The sequence below is a fragment of the Carcharodon carcharias genome, chromosome 27, assembly GCF_017639515.1.
Source record: "Carcharodon carcharias isolate sCarCar2 chromosome 27, sCarCar2.pri, whole genome shotgun sequence".
Classification (NCBI taxonomy): domain Eukaryota; kingdom Metazoa; phylum Chordata; class Chondrichthyes; order Lamniformes; family Lamnidae; genus Carcharodon; species Carcharodon carcharias.
In genome coordinates, this window is record NC_054493.1 from 2,431,897 (window position 1) to 2,447,505 (window position 15,609).

Sequence of the window (15,609 nt, forward strand, 5' to 3'; positions counted from 1 at the left end):
ACACACAAAGAAAGGGAGAGATAGGGAAACAAACACACAGAGAGAGAGGATGTAGAGGCAGAGAGCGAGAGAGAGAGACAGTGACAGAGAGAGAGACAGAGACAGAGAGACAGAGACAGAGTGACAGAGAGAGAGAGAGAGAGTGTGAGGGAGGGAGGGAGACAGGCAAAGAGAGACAGCGTGAAAGCTTGGCACAACGATGTGAACAGAGGGAGGGAGCGAGCAGGCGAGGCAGAGGGAGAGGGATGGAGAGAGGGAGGGAGGGAGCGAGCAGGGGAGGCAGAGGGAGAGGGATGGAGAGAGGGAGGGAGGGAGCGAGCGGGGGAGGCAGAGGGAGAGGGATGGAGAGAGGGAGGGAGGGAGCGAGCGGGGGAGGCAGAGGGAGAGGGATGGAGAGAGGGAGGGAGGGGGCGAGCGGGGGAGGCAGAGGGAGAGGGATGGAGAGAGGGAGGGAGGGAGCGAGCGGGGGAGGCAGAGGGAGAGGGATGGAGAGAGGGAGGGAGGGGGAAGATAGACAGAGAGTGACAGTGAGAGAGAGAGAGTGAGAGACGTGGGTGAAAAAAAATGTTCATGTTTTTCACCTCCCAGTCAGGACGTGATCCCAGGAATAATGATCAGTCGGAAAGCATCCACCTTTGGAACTTTTTAATGAACCGGAGCGAGGTCCCGGCAGAGGTTAAATAGTCTCCTCCATCGCCGAGAGAACCCTGCAACCCTCTGCCTGCCAAAACCTCTCAAATCCTGGACAGAAAAACGAGTGCTGGGCTGAGGGAGAGCGCGCGGGATTAACGCCGAGTCCGCAGAGTCACGTCCAGTTTTGGGAAGCCCGGATATCCAATTAGTCGGATGGAACAGAATTCAATTCAGGGCAGCCTCTGTGGAGACAGTCATTGGACAGGGACCAGGAATCAAAGCACAGGAACCAGCATCGAAGACAAATAAACCACGCAGGGACCTCCCCGGACGCTGTCCCCATCAAGCACTCCCAGAACAGGTACAGCACGGGGTTAGACACAGCGTAAATCTCCCTCTACACTGTCCCCATCAAACACTCCCAGGACAGGTACAGCACGGGGTTAGATACAAAGTAAAGCTCCCTCTACACTATCCCCATCAAACACTCCCAGGACAGGTACAGCGCGGGGTTAGATACAGAGTAAAGCTCCCTCTACACTGTCCCCATCAAACACTCCCAGGAGAGATACAGCATAGGGTTAGATACCGAATAAATCTCTCTCTTCACTGTCCCCATCAAACACTCCCAGGACAGGTGCAGCACGGGGTTAGATACAGAATAAATCTCCCTCTACAATGTCCCCATCAAACACTCCCAGGACAGGTACAGCACGGGGTTAGATACAGAGTAAATCTCCCTCTACACTGTCCCCATCAAACACTCCCAGGACAGGTACAGCACGGGGTTAGACACAGAGTAAATCTCCCTCTACACAGTCCCCATCAAACACTCCCAGGACAGGTACAGCACAGGGTTAGATACAGAGTAAATCTCCCTCTACAATGTCCCCATCAAACACTCCCAGGACAGGTGCAGCACAGGGTTAGATACAGAGTAAATCTCCCTCTACACTGTCTCCATCAAACACTCCCAGGACAGGTACAGCACGGGGTTAGGTACAGAGTAAAGCTCCCTCTACACCGTCCCCATTAAACACTCACAGGGCAGGTACAGCACGGGGTTAGGTACAGAGCAAGGGAGGAGGTTGTGATGCACACTCTGAAGGCATATTGTCCAGAATTAATTTGTGTCCTCATCCAACAATTCAAAGGCTTTAGTCACGTGTCCTCAACCTGTTTTGCACTCTTCGTTTTTCTCTGAATCAGGAGGTGTTTCCATCTCTTTTGAAATCCTCAGATGAGTCCTTCGCTCCTTGGGCTAGGATTTCTCTGCAGTCACAGCATCCGTTAACTTTTGGCTCATGCTGGGGTCGATGTCTCTGCTGAAGGAGGCAAAAAGAACTCCTTTCAGTTTAATACCCCCCCACCGTGCAGAGCAGAGGAGGCCTGATCTCACAGCTGGCTCAGTGTATTGCAGCCCACACACATTCTGAACCTCGGACTACACCATTTACAATTAGTCTCTAAGTGACCCTCAACTTTAGCCTATTTACAGTTGGCCTCAAAGTGATCCTATATTTTACTGTTTACAATTATTCTCCAACTGATCCCAATTTTAGCCTCTTTACAATTGGTCTGGACGTGATCCCTGGATTTCCCTACAATTAGTCTCTAATTGACCCCTGATTTTAGTCCATTTGCATTCGATCTCAAAGTGACCCTCAGACTTCATAATTGGTCTCCAAGTGACACTCGGATTTCTCTATTAAGGATTAAGTGATCCCAATTTTAACCTCTTTGCAATTGCTCTTGAAATAGCCCCTGGATTTCCCTATTTACAATTAGTCTCTAAGTGACCTTTAATTTTTGCGTATTTAGAATTTATCTCAAACTGACCCTAAGATTTCATTATCTACAATTATTCTCCAAGTTATCCCAATTTTAGCCTCTTTACAATTGGTCTTGAAGTAATCCCTGGATTTCCCTATTTACAATTAGTCTCTAAGTGACCCCAGTTCTCTAGTCCTTACAGCACCAGATGCTGCAGTGGACAGGACTGGGACTGTATGCAGTCCCCAAAGCCCAAGTCACTGGAGTCCAGGACCAGGTAAGTTTTGGTGGTTTCAGTACAGGGTGGGGAGGTGGACAGGGCACTGGGGTGTCAGTCGAGAGGCTGGGCGGACAATGGGCTACTGCAGGGGTTAGACCTCTTTTGTGGAGGGGGTTGGGTGGTAACCAATGTTAAACGGAGGCTGCTGATGGAGGTGTCCCCACCGCTCCCCCCCCCCCCAGGCCCACCACCACCACCGCCCCCCCCAGCCCCACCACCACCACCCCCCCAGCCCCACCTACAAACCCACCAGTGAGCCAAGGTTAAATTCTGCCCTAAGTAAACCCAATTTTGGTCTATTTACAATTTGTCTTGAAGTGACTCTAAGACTTCACAACTTACAATTAGTCTCTGCATGACCCCAATTTTAGCTGCTTTACAATTACTCTCTAGGTGACCCGGGGATTGTCCAATTTGCAATTGGCCTCTAAGTGACCCACAAAGCCTGTTCTCCCTGCTGCTTGGTTACCACAGTTTTCATGGCCTCAAGTGCAATGGCTGGAGATGGGATATTGGGGGGGGTTGGAGGGAGGGAGAGAGTATGGGGCACAATGGACTGAATGGCCTGTGTAATCCTAGCTACCCCAGTAGATTCAAGATCTTGTTGATGAGGTTACTGAGTTTCCAACCTCCCCTTCAAAACTCCTGGAGCACAGACTGTTTACCTGGGGGTCTTGGGGGTCTGAAGTGATGGAATGGGATCCGGGAGAGGGGCTGTTGATGGGATCTGGGCCTTTGGTAGAGTCCCTGGTGAGAGAAAGATGGACAGTAAGAATAAAGGGCCTGTTAAACATCCCCACCCCTGCACTGACCCACCTCCCCTGTCTTAATACCCGACCAACTCTTCAAACCCTTCCCCCACCCTTCAATGACCATCCAGCAACCTTCAATTCCACCCCCAACCCTTGAAGCTTCTCCCCTTCCCTTTCAAAACCCCACACTACAAATTAAACCCCTCCCTTACCCTTCAAAACCCCACCCCCACCAATCAAACCTCTCCCCCACCCATACAACCCTTCTCCCACCCATCAAACTCCTCCCACACCTTCAAAACTCCACCCCTACCAATCAAACCCCTCCCCTACTTTCAAACCCCCTCCTCCACCATTGATACCCTCACTCCAAATTCCTCTCTGCAAACCGACCCCACCCTTCAGACCCTTCCCCAGCCCTCAGATTCCCTTCCCAATCATTCTAACCCCTTCCCCCACCCTTAAAACACCTGCCCCCCCACCATTCAAACCCCCTTCCTCCCAACTACAAAACGCCTCCCTCACCCTTCATGCCCCTCCCCAATTCTTTAAACCAGCGCCCTACTCCTCAAACACCCTCCGCTACTCTTCATACCTCACCCCAATTCTTCTAATCCCTCCCCCCACTCCTCAAGACCCCTTCCATACCCTTCAAAAAAAACCCCAATGCTTCATATCCCCTCTCCAATCCTTCTAACGCCTCCTCCAGCCTTCAGGCCCCTCCCTGTCCTTCAAACCACCCCGCTCCCCGCTCTTCAAACCCCCTCCCCGCTCCTCAATCCCCCTCGCCTGCTCCTCAATCCCCCTCGCCTGCTCCTCAATCCCCCTCGCCTGCTCCTCAATCCCCCTCGCCTGCTCCTCAATCCCCATCGCCCGCTCTTCAGTCACCCTCGCCCCCTCTTCAGTCACCCTCCCCCACTCCTCAAGCCCACCTCCCCCACTCCTCAAGCCCACCTCCCCCACTCCTCAATCCCCCTCCCCCACTCCTCAATCCCCCTCCCCCACTCCTCAATTCCCTCTCCCCTGCCCTTCAAGCTCCGAAGGTCTGTGCGCAGGCCAGACACCGCGCCCCCCCCCTGCCTCCCCCCCTGAAACCCGGACCCCACTCCTGGCCCTCGGAATTACCTGTGATTGGAGGCATCAGAACCCCGAAAGGGAAGACGGAGTGGAGCTGCAGGGCAGCCTGAGTCACAGCCGGAATCTCGATCCCCGATCCTGCCGGGGATAACAGAAGGATAACATCGACACGGCAGCCTTCCCGAGCTTCTGGGCTAGTCAATGGCTTCACTCAACCATGACAGAACCCCGATTCAAACCAGATTATTATGCAAGAATTCGGTCTGTAACTCACACCCAGGTATCTGCTATTCTAGATATAAACCACCCCGAACCCCTTGATAGATTCCAGTCTGTAACTCTCTCCTGGGTATCTGCTATTCTATATATAAACCACCCCGAACCCCTCGATTAGATTCCAGTCTGTAACTCACTCCCGGGTATCTGTTATTCTAGATATAAACCACCCCGAACCCCTTGATAGATTCCAGTCTGTAACTCACACCCGGGTATCTGCTATTCTATATATAAACCACCCCGAACCCCTCAATTAGATTCCAGTCTGTAACTCACTCCCGGGTATCTGTTATTCTATATATAAACCCCCCCAAACCCCTCGATTAGATTCCAGTCTGTAACTCACTCCTGGGTATCTGCTATTCTATATATAAACCACCCCGAACCCCTCGATTAGATTCCAGTCTGTAACTCACTGCCGGGTATCTGCTATTCTATATATAAACCCCCCCCGAACCCCTCGATTAGATTCCGGTCTGTAACTCTCTCCCGGGTATCTGCTATTCTATATATAAACCCCCCCCGAACCCCTCGATTAGATTCCAGTCTGTAACTCACACCCGGGTATCTGTTATTCTATATATAAACCACCCCGAACCCCTCGATTAGATTCCAGTCTGTAACTCACTGCCGGGTATCTGTTATTCTATATATAAACCACCCCGAACCCCTCGATTAGATTCCAGTCTGTAACTCACTCCCGGGTATCTATTATTCTATATATAAACCACCCCGAACACCTCGATTATATTCCAGTCTGTAACTCAATCCCGGGTATCTGTTATTCTATATATAAACCACCCCGAACCCCTCGATTAGATTCCAGTCTGTAACTCACTCCCGGGTATCTGCTATTCTAGATATAAACCACCCCGAACCCCTCAATTAGATTCCAGTCTGTAACTCACTCCCGGGTATCTGTTATTCTAGATATAAAACACCGCAAACCCCTCGATTAGATTCCAGTCTGTAACTCACTCCCGGGTATCTGTTATCCAATATATAAACCACCCCGAACCCCTCGATTAGATTCCAGTCTGTAACTCACTCCCGGATATCTTACTCTACATATAAACCCCACCCCCCGAACCCCTCGATTATATTCCAGTCTGTAACTCACTGCCGGGTATCTGTTATTCTATATATAAACCACCCCAAACCCCTCGATTAGATTACAGTCTGTAACTCACTCCCGGGTATCTGTTATTCTATATATAAAACCCCCCCGAACCCTTCGATTAGATTCCAGTCTGTAACTCACTCCCGGGTACCTGTTATTCTATATATAAAACAACCCGAACCCCTCGATTAGATTCCAGTCTGTAACTCACTCCCGGGTCTCCGTTATTCTATATATAAACCCCCCACCCACCTCCCTGAGCCCCTCGATTGGCACCCAAACACCCAGACACCCTCACATTCTTACCTTCCGCCAACCGCGCCATGAGCTGGAGACGGCCGGTGGGGCCCAGACTAATTCCAGATCGATCTGCCTCCTCATTGTCCATGACGGAGATCTGTCCGTCCTGTTCCGATCGATCCGACACCGGCCCAACTTTCAGAGGACGTCCCGCTAGTTCAAAGCCGTGGAGCTGTTCCAACGCCCTCCGGGCACTGTCCGAGTCGGAGAACTGCTCCGCCGGCGACAAAGAGGAGAGAGGGATGGGGCAGATGGCAAGGGGGGGGTGGGTGTGGTGGGGGAGAGGAGGATGTGTTAGAAAATATCAAGTTCCTCGAACCCGGGCTCGGGAAAAGAGGCAGGACCGATCCGGAGTTCAAGTCCAGGCTCCATCTTGGGCCCAGTCTGCCTACGCTTCAGGAGCGATAAGGCAGGCTCCATCCCGGGCCTACCACCTCCCAGACAACGCGGAGCGACGGTCCAGGCTCCATCTCGGGCCTAGTCTGCGTACGCATCAGGAGCGATAAGGCAGGCTCCATCCCGGGCCTACCACCTCCCAGACAACGCGGAGCGATGGTCCAGGCTCCATCTCGGGCCTAGTCTGCCTACGCATCAGGAGCGATAAGGCAGGCTCCATCCCGGGCCTACCACCTCCCAGACAACGCGGAGCGATGGTCCAGGCTCCATCTCGGGCCTGTTATCTCCCTGAGGATCAGGAGCGATAACACAGGCTGCATTTCGGGCCTGTTATCTCCCTGTGGATCAGGAGCCATAACACAGGCTCCATTTCAGGCCTACCATCTCCTAGACAACACGGAGCGATGGTCCAGGCTCCGTCTTGGGCCTGTTATCTTCCTGAGGATCAGGAGAGATAACACAGGCTCCAGCTCGGGCCTACCATCTCCTAGACAACACGGAGCAATGGCCAAGGCTCCATCTCGGGCCTATTGTCTCCCTGAGGATCAGGAGCTATAACACAGGCTCCATCTCAGGCCTACCATCTCCCAGACAACATGAAGCGACGGTCCAGGCTCCATCTTGGGCCTATTGTCTCCCTGTGGATCAGGAGCTATAACACAGGGTCCATCTCAGACCAACCATCTCCCAGACAACACGGAGTGATGGTCCAGGCTCCATCTTGGGCCTAGTATCTCCCTAAGGATCAGGAGTGATAGCACAGGCTCCATTTGGGCAACTTCTCAGGCCACTTCTCACAGAAGCCCAGGAGAGAAAACACAGGCTCTAGCCTCTCCCAGACAAGTGGAGGAAGTCATAGACATAGAGAAGGTTGTAGGGGCTGGAGGAAGTTAGAGATAGGGAGGGGTGTAGCGGCTGGAGGAGGTGACAGAAACAGGGAGGGGTGTTGCGGCTGGAGGAGGTTACAGGGATAGGGAGGGGTGTAGCGGCTGGAGGAGGTTACAGAGATAGGGAGGGTTGTAGGGGCTGGAGGAGATTACAGAGATGGGGAGGGGTGTAGCGGCTGGAGGAGGTTACAGAGATAGGGAGGGGCGTAGGGGGTTGGATGAGGTTACAGTGATAGGGATGGTTGTAGGGGGTTGGAGGAGGTTACAGAGATAGGGGGGGTTGTAGGGGCTGGAGGAGGTTACAGAGATAGGGAGGGTTGTAGGGGCTGGAGGAGGTTACAGAGATAGGTAGGGGTGTAGGGGGTTGGATGAGGTTACAGTGATAGGGATGGTTGTAGGGGGTTGGAGGAGGTTACAGAGATAGGGAGGGTTGTAGGGGCTGGAGGAGGTTACAGAGATAGGGAGGGTTGTAGGGGCTGGAGGAGGTTACAGAGATAGGGAGGGGTGTAGGGGTTGGAGGAGTTTACAGAGATAGGGAGGGTTGGAGGAGGTTACAGAGATTGGGAGGGGTGTAGGGGGCTGGAGGAGGTTACAGTGATAGGGAGGGATGTGGGGGCTGGAGGACATTACTGAGATAGGGAGGGTTGTAGGGGGCTGGAGGAGGTTACAGAGATAGGGAGGGGTTTAGGGGGCTGGAGGAGGTTACAGAGATAGGGTTGGGTGTAGGGAGGGGAGGAGGTTACAGAGATGGGGAGGGGTGTAGGGGCTGGAGGAGGTTACAGAGATAGGGAGGGGCGTAGGGTCTGGAGGAGGTTACAGAGATGGGGAGGAGTGTAGGGGGTGGAGGAGGTTACAGAGAACGGGAGGGTTGTAGCGGCTGGAGGAGGTTACAGAGACAGGGAGGGATGTAGGGGCTGGAGGAGGTTACAGAGATAGGTAGGGTTGTAGGGGCTGGAGGAGGTTACAGAGATAAGGAGGGGTGTAGGGGTGGATGAGGTTACAGAGATAGGGAGGGTTGTAGGGGCTGGAGGAGGGTACAGAGATAGGGAGGGGTGTAGGGGTGGATGAGGTTACAGAGATAGGGAGGGTTGTAGGGGCTGGAGGAGTTAACAGAGATAGGGAGGGGTGTAGGTGCTGGAGGAGGTTACACGGATAGGGAGGGGTGTAGGGGCTGGAGGAGGTTACAGAGATAGGGAGGGGTGTAGGGGCTGGAGGAGGTTACAGAGATAGGGAGGGGTGTAGGGGGTTGGAGGAGGTGACAGAGATAGGGAGGGGTGTAGGGGCTGGAGGAGGTTACAGAGATAGGGAGGGGTGTAGGGACTGGAGGAGGTTACAGAGATAGGGAGGGGTGTAGGGGGTTGGAGGAGGTTACAGAGATAGGGAGGGGTGTAGGGGGCTGGAGGAGGATACAGAGATAGTGAGGGGTGTAGGGGATAGAGGAGGTTACAGAGATAAGGAGGGGTGTAGGGGCAGGAGGAGGTTACTGAGATAGGGAGGGGTGTAGGGGGCTGGAGGAGTTTACAGAGATAGGGAGGGGTGTAGGGGATAGAGGACGTTACAGAGATAGGGAGGGGTGTAGGCGGCTGGAGGAGGTTACAGAGATAGGGAGGGGTGTAGGGGATAGAGGACGTTACAGAGATAGGGAGGGGTGTAGGCGGCTGGAGGAGGTTACAGAGATAGGGAGGGGTGTAGGGGATAGAGGACGTTACAGAGATAGGGAGGGGTGTAGGGGCTGGAGGAGGTTACAGAGTTTGGGAGTGGTGTAGGGGCTGGAGGAGGTTACAGAGAACGGGAGGGGCGTAGGGGCTGGAGGAGGTTACAGAGATAGGAGGGGCGTAGGGGCTGGAGGAGGTTACAGAGATAGGGAGGGGTGTAGGGGCTGGAGGAGGTTACAGAGATAGGAGGGGCGTAGGGGCTGGAGGAGGTTACAGAGATAGGGAGGGGTGTAGGGGCTGGAGGAGGTTACAGAGATAGGGAGGGGTGTAGGGGCTGGAGGAGGTTACAAAGATACGGAGGGGTGTAGGGGCTGGAGGAGGTTACAGAGAACGGGAGGGGCGTAGGGGCTGGAGGAGGTTACAGAGATAGGGAGGGGTGTAGGGGATAGAGGAGGTTACAGAGATAGGGAGGGGTGTAGGGGCTGGAGGAGGTTACAGAGATAGGGAGGGGTGTAGGGGGCTGGAGGAGGTTACAGAGATAGGGAGGGGTGTAGGGGATAGAGGAGGTTACAGAGATAGGGAGGGGTGTAGGGGCTGGAGGAGGTTACAGAGATAGGGAGGGGTCTAGGGGATAGAGGAGGTTACAGAGATAGGGAGGGGTGTAGAGCCTGGAGGAGGTTACAGAGGTAGGGAGGGGTGTAGGGGCTGGAGGAGGTTACAGAGGTAGGGAGTGGTTGCGAGTCTGTGGATGGATTTGAATCCGTAGGGAGCGGAGAGGGGTTTTTTTTTTTGCAGGGATTGGGGTTTTCCTGTGAGCTGTGAGAGGCAGGAGAATTCCCAGCGGGGAAGGACTCCGGGTCCGTGTTCCGGTCCGAGAGGGGCTGGGAATGTTCCGGAGGTGGGGTCAGGAGCTCTCGTTCATTCCTTCGTGGGATGGGGGTCGGCGCTGGTGGTCCTTGACCCTTCCTTCGTTGCCCTGGGACTGAGTGACCCGCTCGGCCAGTTCAGAGGGTCAGTTAACCGTCGAGAGCATCGCTGTGTGGGGTCTGGAGCGACGTGCCGGCCGGACCAGCTACAGACCAGCTACCGGTCCAGTGACAATCCCACTTCACCGCCGCCTCTCTGAGGGAGGGGAGGCTGAGGTTTTCGGTGGATGCCATTGGAAGTCCCACCGGCGCGGGGGCTCGGTATTCCCAGTCGGAGAGGCATATGGGGAATTTCTGGCGTGTGGGGCTGGGCTGACTTACCGCAACGAATCCATACCCTCTGGATATCCCCGTGTCCGGATCCTTGATCACGTGTAGACTGTCAATCTAGGAGAGAGAGAGAGAAAGAGAGGGGGAGAGAAAGAGAGAGAGAGAAAAGGATCATTCGTTTGAGTGAACCGAAGACGAGAGAGAGAAGCAGGGAGAGAGATATACAGACAGGGAGAGAGACAGTGAGAAAGAGAGAGAGAGAGATGGTGAGAAAGAGAGAGAGAGAGAGAGAGACGGTGAGAGAGAGACAAGACAGGGAGAGGAAGACAGGGAGAGGGAGACAGGGAGAGGGGGACAGGGAGAGAGAGACAAGGAGAGTGACAGGGAGAGTGGGAGAGGGAGACAGGGAGAGGGAGACAGGGAGAGGGAGACAGGGAGAGGGAGACAGGGAGAGAGAGACAAGGAGAGTGACAGGGAGAGTGGGAGAGGGAGACAGGGAGAGGGAGACAGGGAGAGGGAGACAGGGAGAGTGACAGGGAGAGTGACAGGGAGAGACAGAGACAGGGAGAGGGGGAGAGGGGGAGAGGGAGAGGGAGAAAGGGAGAGTGAGAGGGAGAGAGAGAGGGAGAAAGGGAACCAGAGATGGAGACTGAGAGAGACAGACAGACTGAGAGAGACAGGGAGAGAGAAGGTCCAAGAGAGAGGGGGCCTGAGAGAAACAGGGAGAGGGAGCTACAGAGACAGGGAGAGAGGGGGAGGGAGAGACAAAGAGAGCAGGTCAGAGAGAGCAGGTCAGAGAGAGAGAAACAGGGAGACAGAGGCGGAGACAGAGAGAGGGGGGGAGATGGAGATAGAGAGATAGAGAGAGTGAACGAGGCAGAGAGAGAGAGAGGGAGAGAGGCAGAGAGAGGGAGAGAGGCAGAGAGAGGGAGAGAGGCAGAGAGAGAGAGAGAGAGAGAGAGAGAGGGAGAAAGGCAGAGAGAGAGAGGGAGAGAGGCAGAGAGAGAGAGGGAGAGAGGCAGAGAGAGAGAGAGGGAGAGAGGGAGAGAGGCAGAGAGAGGGAGAGAGGCAGAGAGAGGGAGAGAGGCAGAGAGAGAGAGAGAGAGAGAGAGAGGGAGAAAGGCAGAGAGAGAGAGGGAGAGAGGCAGAGAGAGAGAGGGAGAGAGGCAGAGAGAGAGAGAGGGAGAGAGGCAGAGAGAGAGAGAGGGAGAGAGGCAGAGAGAGAGAGAGAGAGAGAGAGAGAGAGAGAGAGAGGGAGAAAGGCAGAGAGAGAGAGGGAGAGAGGCAGAGAGAGAGAGAGGGAGAGAGGCAGAGAGAGAGAGAGGCAGAGGGAGAGAGAGGGAGAGAGAGAGAGGGAGAGAGAGAGAGAGGGAGGGAGAGGGAGAGAGGCAGAGAGAGAGAGAGGGAGAGAAGCAGAGAGGCAGAGAGAGAGAGACAGAGAGAGGCAGAGGGGCAGAGAGAGAGAGAGAGAGGGAGAAAGGCAGAGAGAGTGAGAAAGAGAGAGTGAACGAGGCAGAGAGAGGCAGAGAGGGAGAGAGAGGCAGAGAGAGAGAGAGAGGCAGAGAGAGAGAGAGAGAGAGAGAGAAGGAGGCAGAGAGAGAGGGAGAGGGAGAGAGAGAGAGGGAGAGAGGCAGAGAGAGAGAGAGAGAGGGAGAAAGGCAGAGAGATGGAGAGATGGAGAGATGGAGAGATGGAGAGATGGAGAGATGGAGACATGGAGAGAGGGAGAGAGGGAGAGAGGGAGAGAGGGAGAGAGGGAGAGAGGCAGAGAGAGAGAGAGAGGGAGAAAGGCAGAGAGAGGGAGAGAGGGAGAGAGGGAGAGAGGGAGGGAGGGAGGGAGGCAGAGAGAGAGAGAGCGAGAGAGAGAGAGAGTGAGAGAGAGAGAGAGAGGGAGAGAGAGAGAGAGGGAGAGAGGCAGAGAGAGAGAGAGAGGGAGAAAGGCAGAGAGATGGAGAGATGGAGAGATGGAGAGATGGAGAGAGGGAGAGACGAAGAGAGGGAGAGATGGAGAGAGGGAGAGACGAAGAGAGGGAGAGACGGAGAGAGGGAGGGAGGCAGAGAGAGAGCGAGAGAGAGAGCGAGAGAGAGAGCGAGAGAGAGAGGGAGAGAGAGAGGGAGAGAGGCAGAGAGAGAGAGAGGGAGAAAGGCAGAGAGAGAGGCAGAGAGAGGGAGAGAGGCAGAGAGAGGGAGAGAGGCAGAGAGAGAGAGAGAGAGAGACAGAGAGAGGCAGAGAGGCAGAGAGAGGCAGAGAGGCAGAGAGAGAGAGAGAGAGAGAGAGAGGGGGAGAGAGAGAGAGGGAGAAAGGCAGAGAGAGGGAGAGAGGGAGAGAGGAAGAGAGGGAGAGAGGGAGAGGGAGGGAGGCAGAGAGAGAGCGAGAGAGAGAGAGGGAGAAAGGGAGAGAGAGGGAGAGGGAGAGGCAGAGAGAGAGGGAGAGAGGGAGAGAGGCAGAGAGAGAGAGAGGGGGGCAGAGGCAGAGAGAGAGAGAGAGGCAGAGAGGGAGAGAGGCAGAGAGAGAGAGAGAGAGGCAGAGAGAGAGAGAGAGGCAGAGAGGGAGAGGCAGAGAGAGAGAGGCAGAGAGAGAGAGGCAGAGAGGCAGAGAGAGAGAGAGGCAGAGAGAGAGAGAGAGGCAGAGAGGGAGAGAGGCAGAGAGGGAGAGAGGCAGAGAGAGAGAGGCAGAGAGAGAGAGGCAGAGAGAGAGAGGCAGAGAGGCAGAGAGAGAGAGAGGCAGAGAGAGAGAGAGGCAGAGAGACAGAGAGAGGCAGAGAGAGAGAGAGAGAGAGAGGATGAGAGAGAGGGAGAAAGGCAGAGAGAGGGAGAGAGGGAGAGAGGGAGAGAGGGAGAGAGGGAGAGAGGCAGAGAGAGAGAGGCAGAGAGAGAGAGGCAGAGAGAGAGAGGCAGAGAGACAGAGAGAGGCAGAGAGAGAGAGAGAGAGAGAGGGAGAGGCAGAGAGAGAGAGAGAGAGGGAGAGAGGCAGAGAGAGAGAGAGAGGCAGAGAGAGAGAGGCAGAGAGAGAGAGGCAGAGAGACAGAGAGAGGCAGAGAGAGAGAGAGAGAGAGAGAGGGAGAAAGGCAGAGAGAGGGAGAGAGGGAGAGAGGGAGAGAGGGAGAGAGGGAGAGAGGGAGAGAGGGAGAGAGAGAGAGAGAGAGAGAGGGAGGGAACGAGGCAGAGGGAGAGTGGATGTGTGGGGTAGAGGGAGGATGAGTGAAGTCTGAGGACACCCACCTTCCCGAAGGGTTGAAAGATTCCCATGAGCATTTCCTCGGTGATGTTGGAGTGGAGTGACCCCACGTAGAGCCTCATGGGTCCCTCCAGCCCTTTCTGTTGGTTGCTGACCACCGTGTTTGGCCGATTCTTCTCTGCCTGTTCGGGGTGGGGGGAGGTGACAGTGAGGGGGTGAGGGTGGGAGGATATATTAGCGTCGATCAGGGATCGGTTAATGGACAGAAAACGGAGAGTAAGCATAAATGAGACATTTTTGGGTTGGAAGACTGTCACTAATGGGGTGCTGCAAATAGCAGCTCAGGAGCCTCCGCTATTTACAATCTAATACTGACCACTTAGATCAAGAAACAGGGGGAAGAGTATCTACGTTTGCTGATGATATACAGTGAGTCGGGAAGGGAAGTTGGTTAGAGGCTACCGAGGGGCCACAAAGAGATACAGGCAAGTTAATTGAGCGGGGAAAGAAGATGGCAGATGGAGTATCAGGTCGGGGAGTATGAAGTTATTCACTTTGGTCGTAACGAAAGCAGAATATTTTGCAACCGGTGAGGTACTATGCGATGGTGGCACTCGGTGAGATTCGAAGGCGCTCGCAAGGAAGGCTTGTTACTGTCCTGAAGGGCTTGGGTCTGACCACACCTGGAGTACTGTACTGTGCGCTGTTATAGCACGTAGCGGATGGCACAAAGATTGGCCGGGTGGTTAACGGTGAGGTTCAGTGTGTCTTGGGCTACAGGAAGATGAAGACGGGATGGTCAAATGGGCAGATAAGTGGGAGATGGAATTTAACCCTGAAAAGCGTGTGGGGTGATAACACTTTGGGAGGAGTAATTGGACAAGGAAGTGTTCAATGAACGACATGGCACTAGGAGGTTCTGAGGTACAAAGGGACCTTGGCGTGTGTGTGTGTCCATAGATCTCTGAAGGCGGAGGGGCATGTTAGTGGGGGTGGTGAAAAAGGCACAGGGGACACTTGCCTTTATCAATTGAGGCACAGATTACAAAAGTAGGGAGGTGATGTTGGAGTTGTGTAGACCCTTGGTGAGGCCACAGCTGGAGTACTGGGTGCAGTTCTGGTCGCCACATTATAGGAAGGATGTGATTGTACTGGAAGGGGTGCAGCGGAGATTCACCAGGAAGTTGCCTGGGATGAAACATTTAAGTTATGGAGAGAGGTTTGGATAGACTTGGGTTGTTTTCATTGGAGCAGAGAAGACTGAGGGGCGACCTGATCGAGGTGTACAAGATTATGAGGGGCATGGACAGGGTGGGTAGGGAGCAGCTGTTTCCCTTAGTTGAAGGGTCAGTCATGAGGGGGACATAAGTCCAAGACGAGGGGCAGGAGGTTTAGTGGGGGGATGTGAGGAGAAACGTTTCTACCCAGAGGGTGGTGAGGGTGTGGAATGCGCTGTCTGGGAGGGTGGTGGAGGTGGGTTTGCCTCACACCCATTAAAAAGTACCTGGATGAGCGCTCGGCACCTCCTAACGCTCGAGGCTGTGGGGGCCAAGTGCTGGTCAATGGGACTGGGTAGGTAGGTCAGGGGTTTCTCAAGGTGTCGGATGCACAGACTCGATGGGCCGAGGGACCTCTTCTGCAGCGTGAGACTCTGAAGAATCTTCACCGAAACACGCGAAATGTTTGGAAGGCTTCGGAGAGTAGACACGGCGAGTCTGCATTCGTCCTGGCCAGAGAGTCCACGGTATGGGGAATATCGTCTCACGAAGAGGGGGTCATCACAAGAAATTTTGTTCACTCCGTGGACTGTTAAACTGTGGGACTCTCTGACTCAAGGGGCTGTAGACGATCAGTCCTTGACTATATTCAGGACAGAGGTTGATAGATTTTTGTTTGAGAATTAAGGGATAGGTGGGGGTTGAATTGGAAGTCGAGACATGATCATGTTGAATGGAGAAGCAGGCTTGAGGAAGGGCTGAAAGGCCTCCTCCTACCCCAGCTACTTAGCCAGTAGTGGGTTAGATGGGGGGGCGGCGGGGGGGGGGGTTCGTTTTCATTCGTTCATGGATGTCACTGGCCAGGCCAG

General features: G+C 54.4%; 1 protein-coding gene across 1 annotated transcript in view; it reads right to left on the bottom strand.

Moving 5' to 3' along the window:
- Positions 1–1,894: 1,894 nt before the first annotated feature.
- LOC121270114 (RNA-binding protein 39-like) overlaps positions 1,895–15,609 on the bottom strand; it is a 36,227-nt gene continuing 22,512 nt past the window's right edge. The window contains exons 8-13 of the mRNA XM_041175429.1: positions 13,568–13,705; positions 10,397–10,462; positions 6,218–6,422; positions 4,564–4,653; positions 3,352–3,433; positions 1,895–1,955 (exon numbers count right to left, since the gene is read on the bottom strand). Coding sequence (XP_041031363.1) covers positions 1,895–1,955; positions 3,352–3,433; positions 4,564–4,653; positions 6,218–6,422; positions 10,397–10,462; positions 13,568–13,705 — 642 coding nt within the window. The remainder of the gene's footprint in view (positions 1,956–3,351; positions 3,434–4,563; positions 4,654–6,217; positions 6,423–10,396; positions 10,463–13,567; positions 13,706–15,609) is intronic.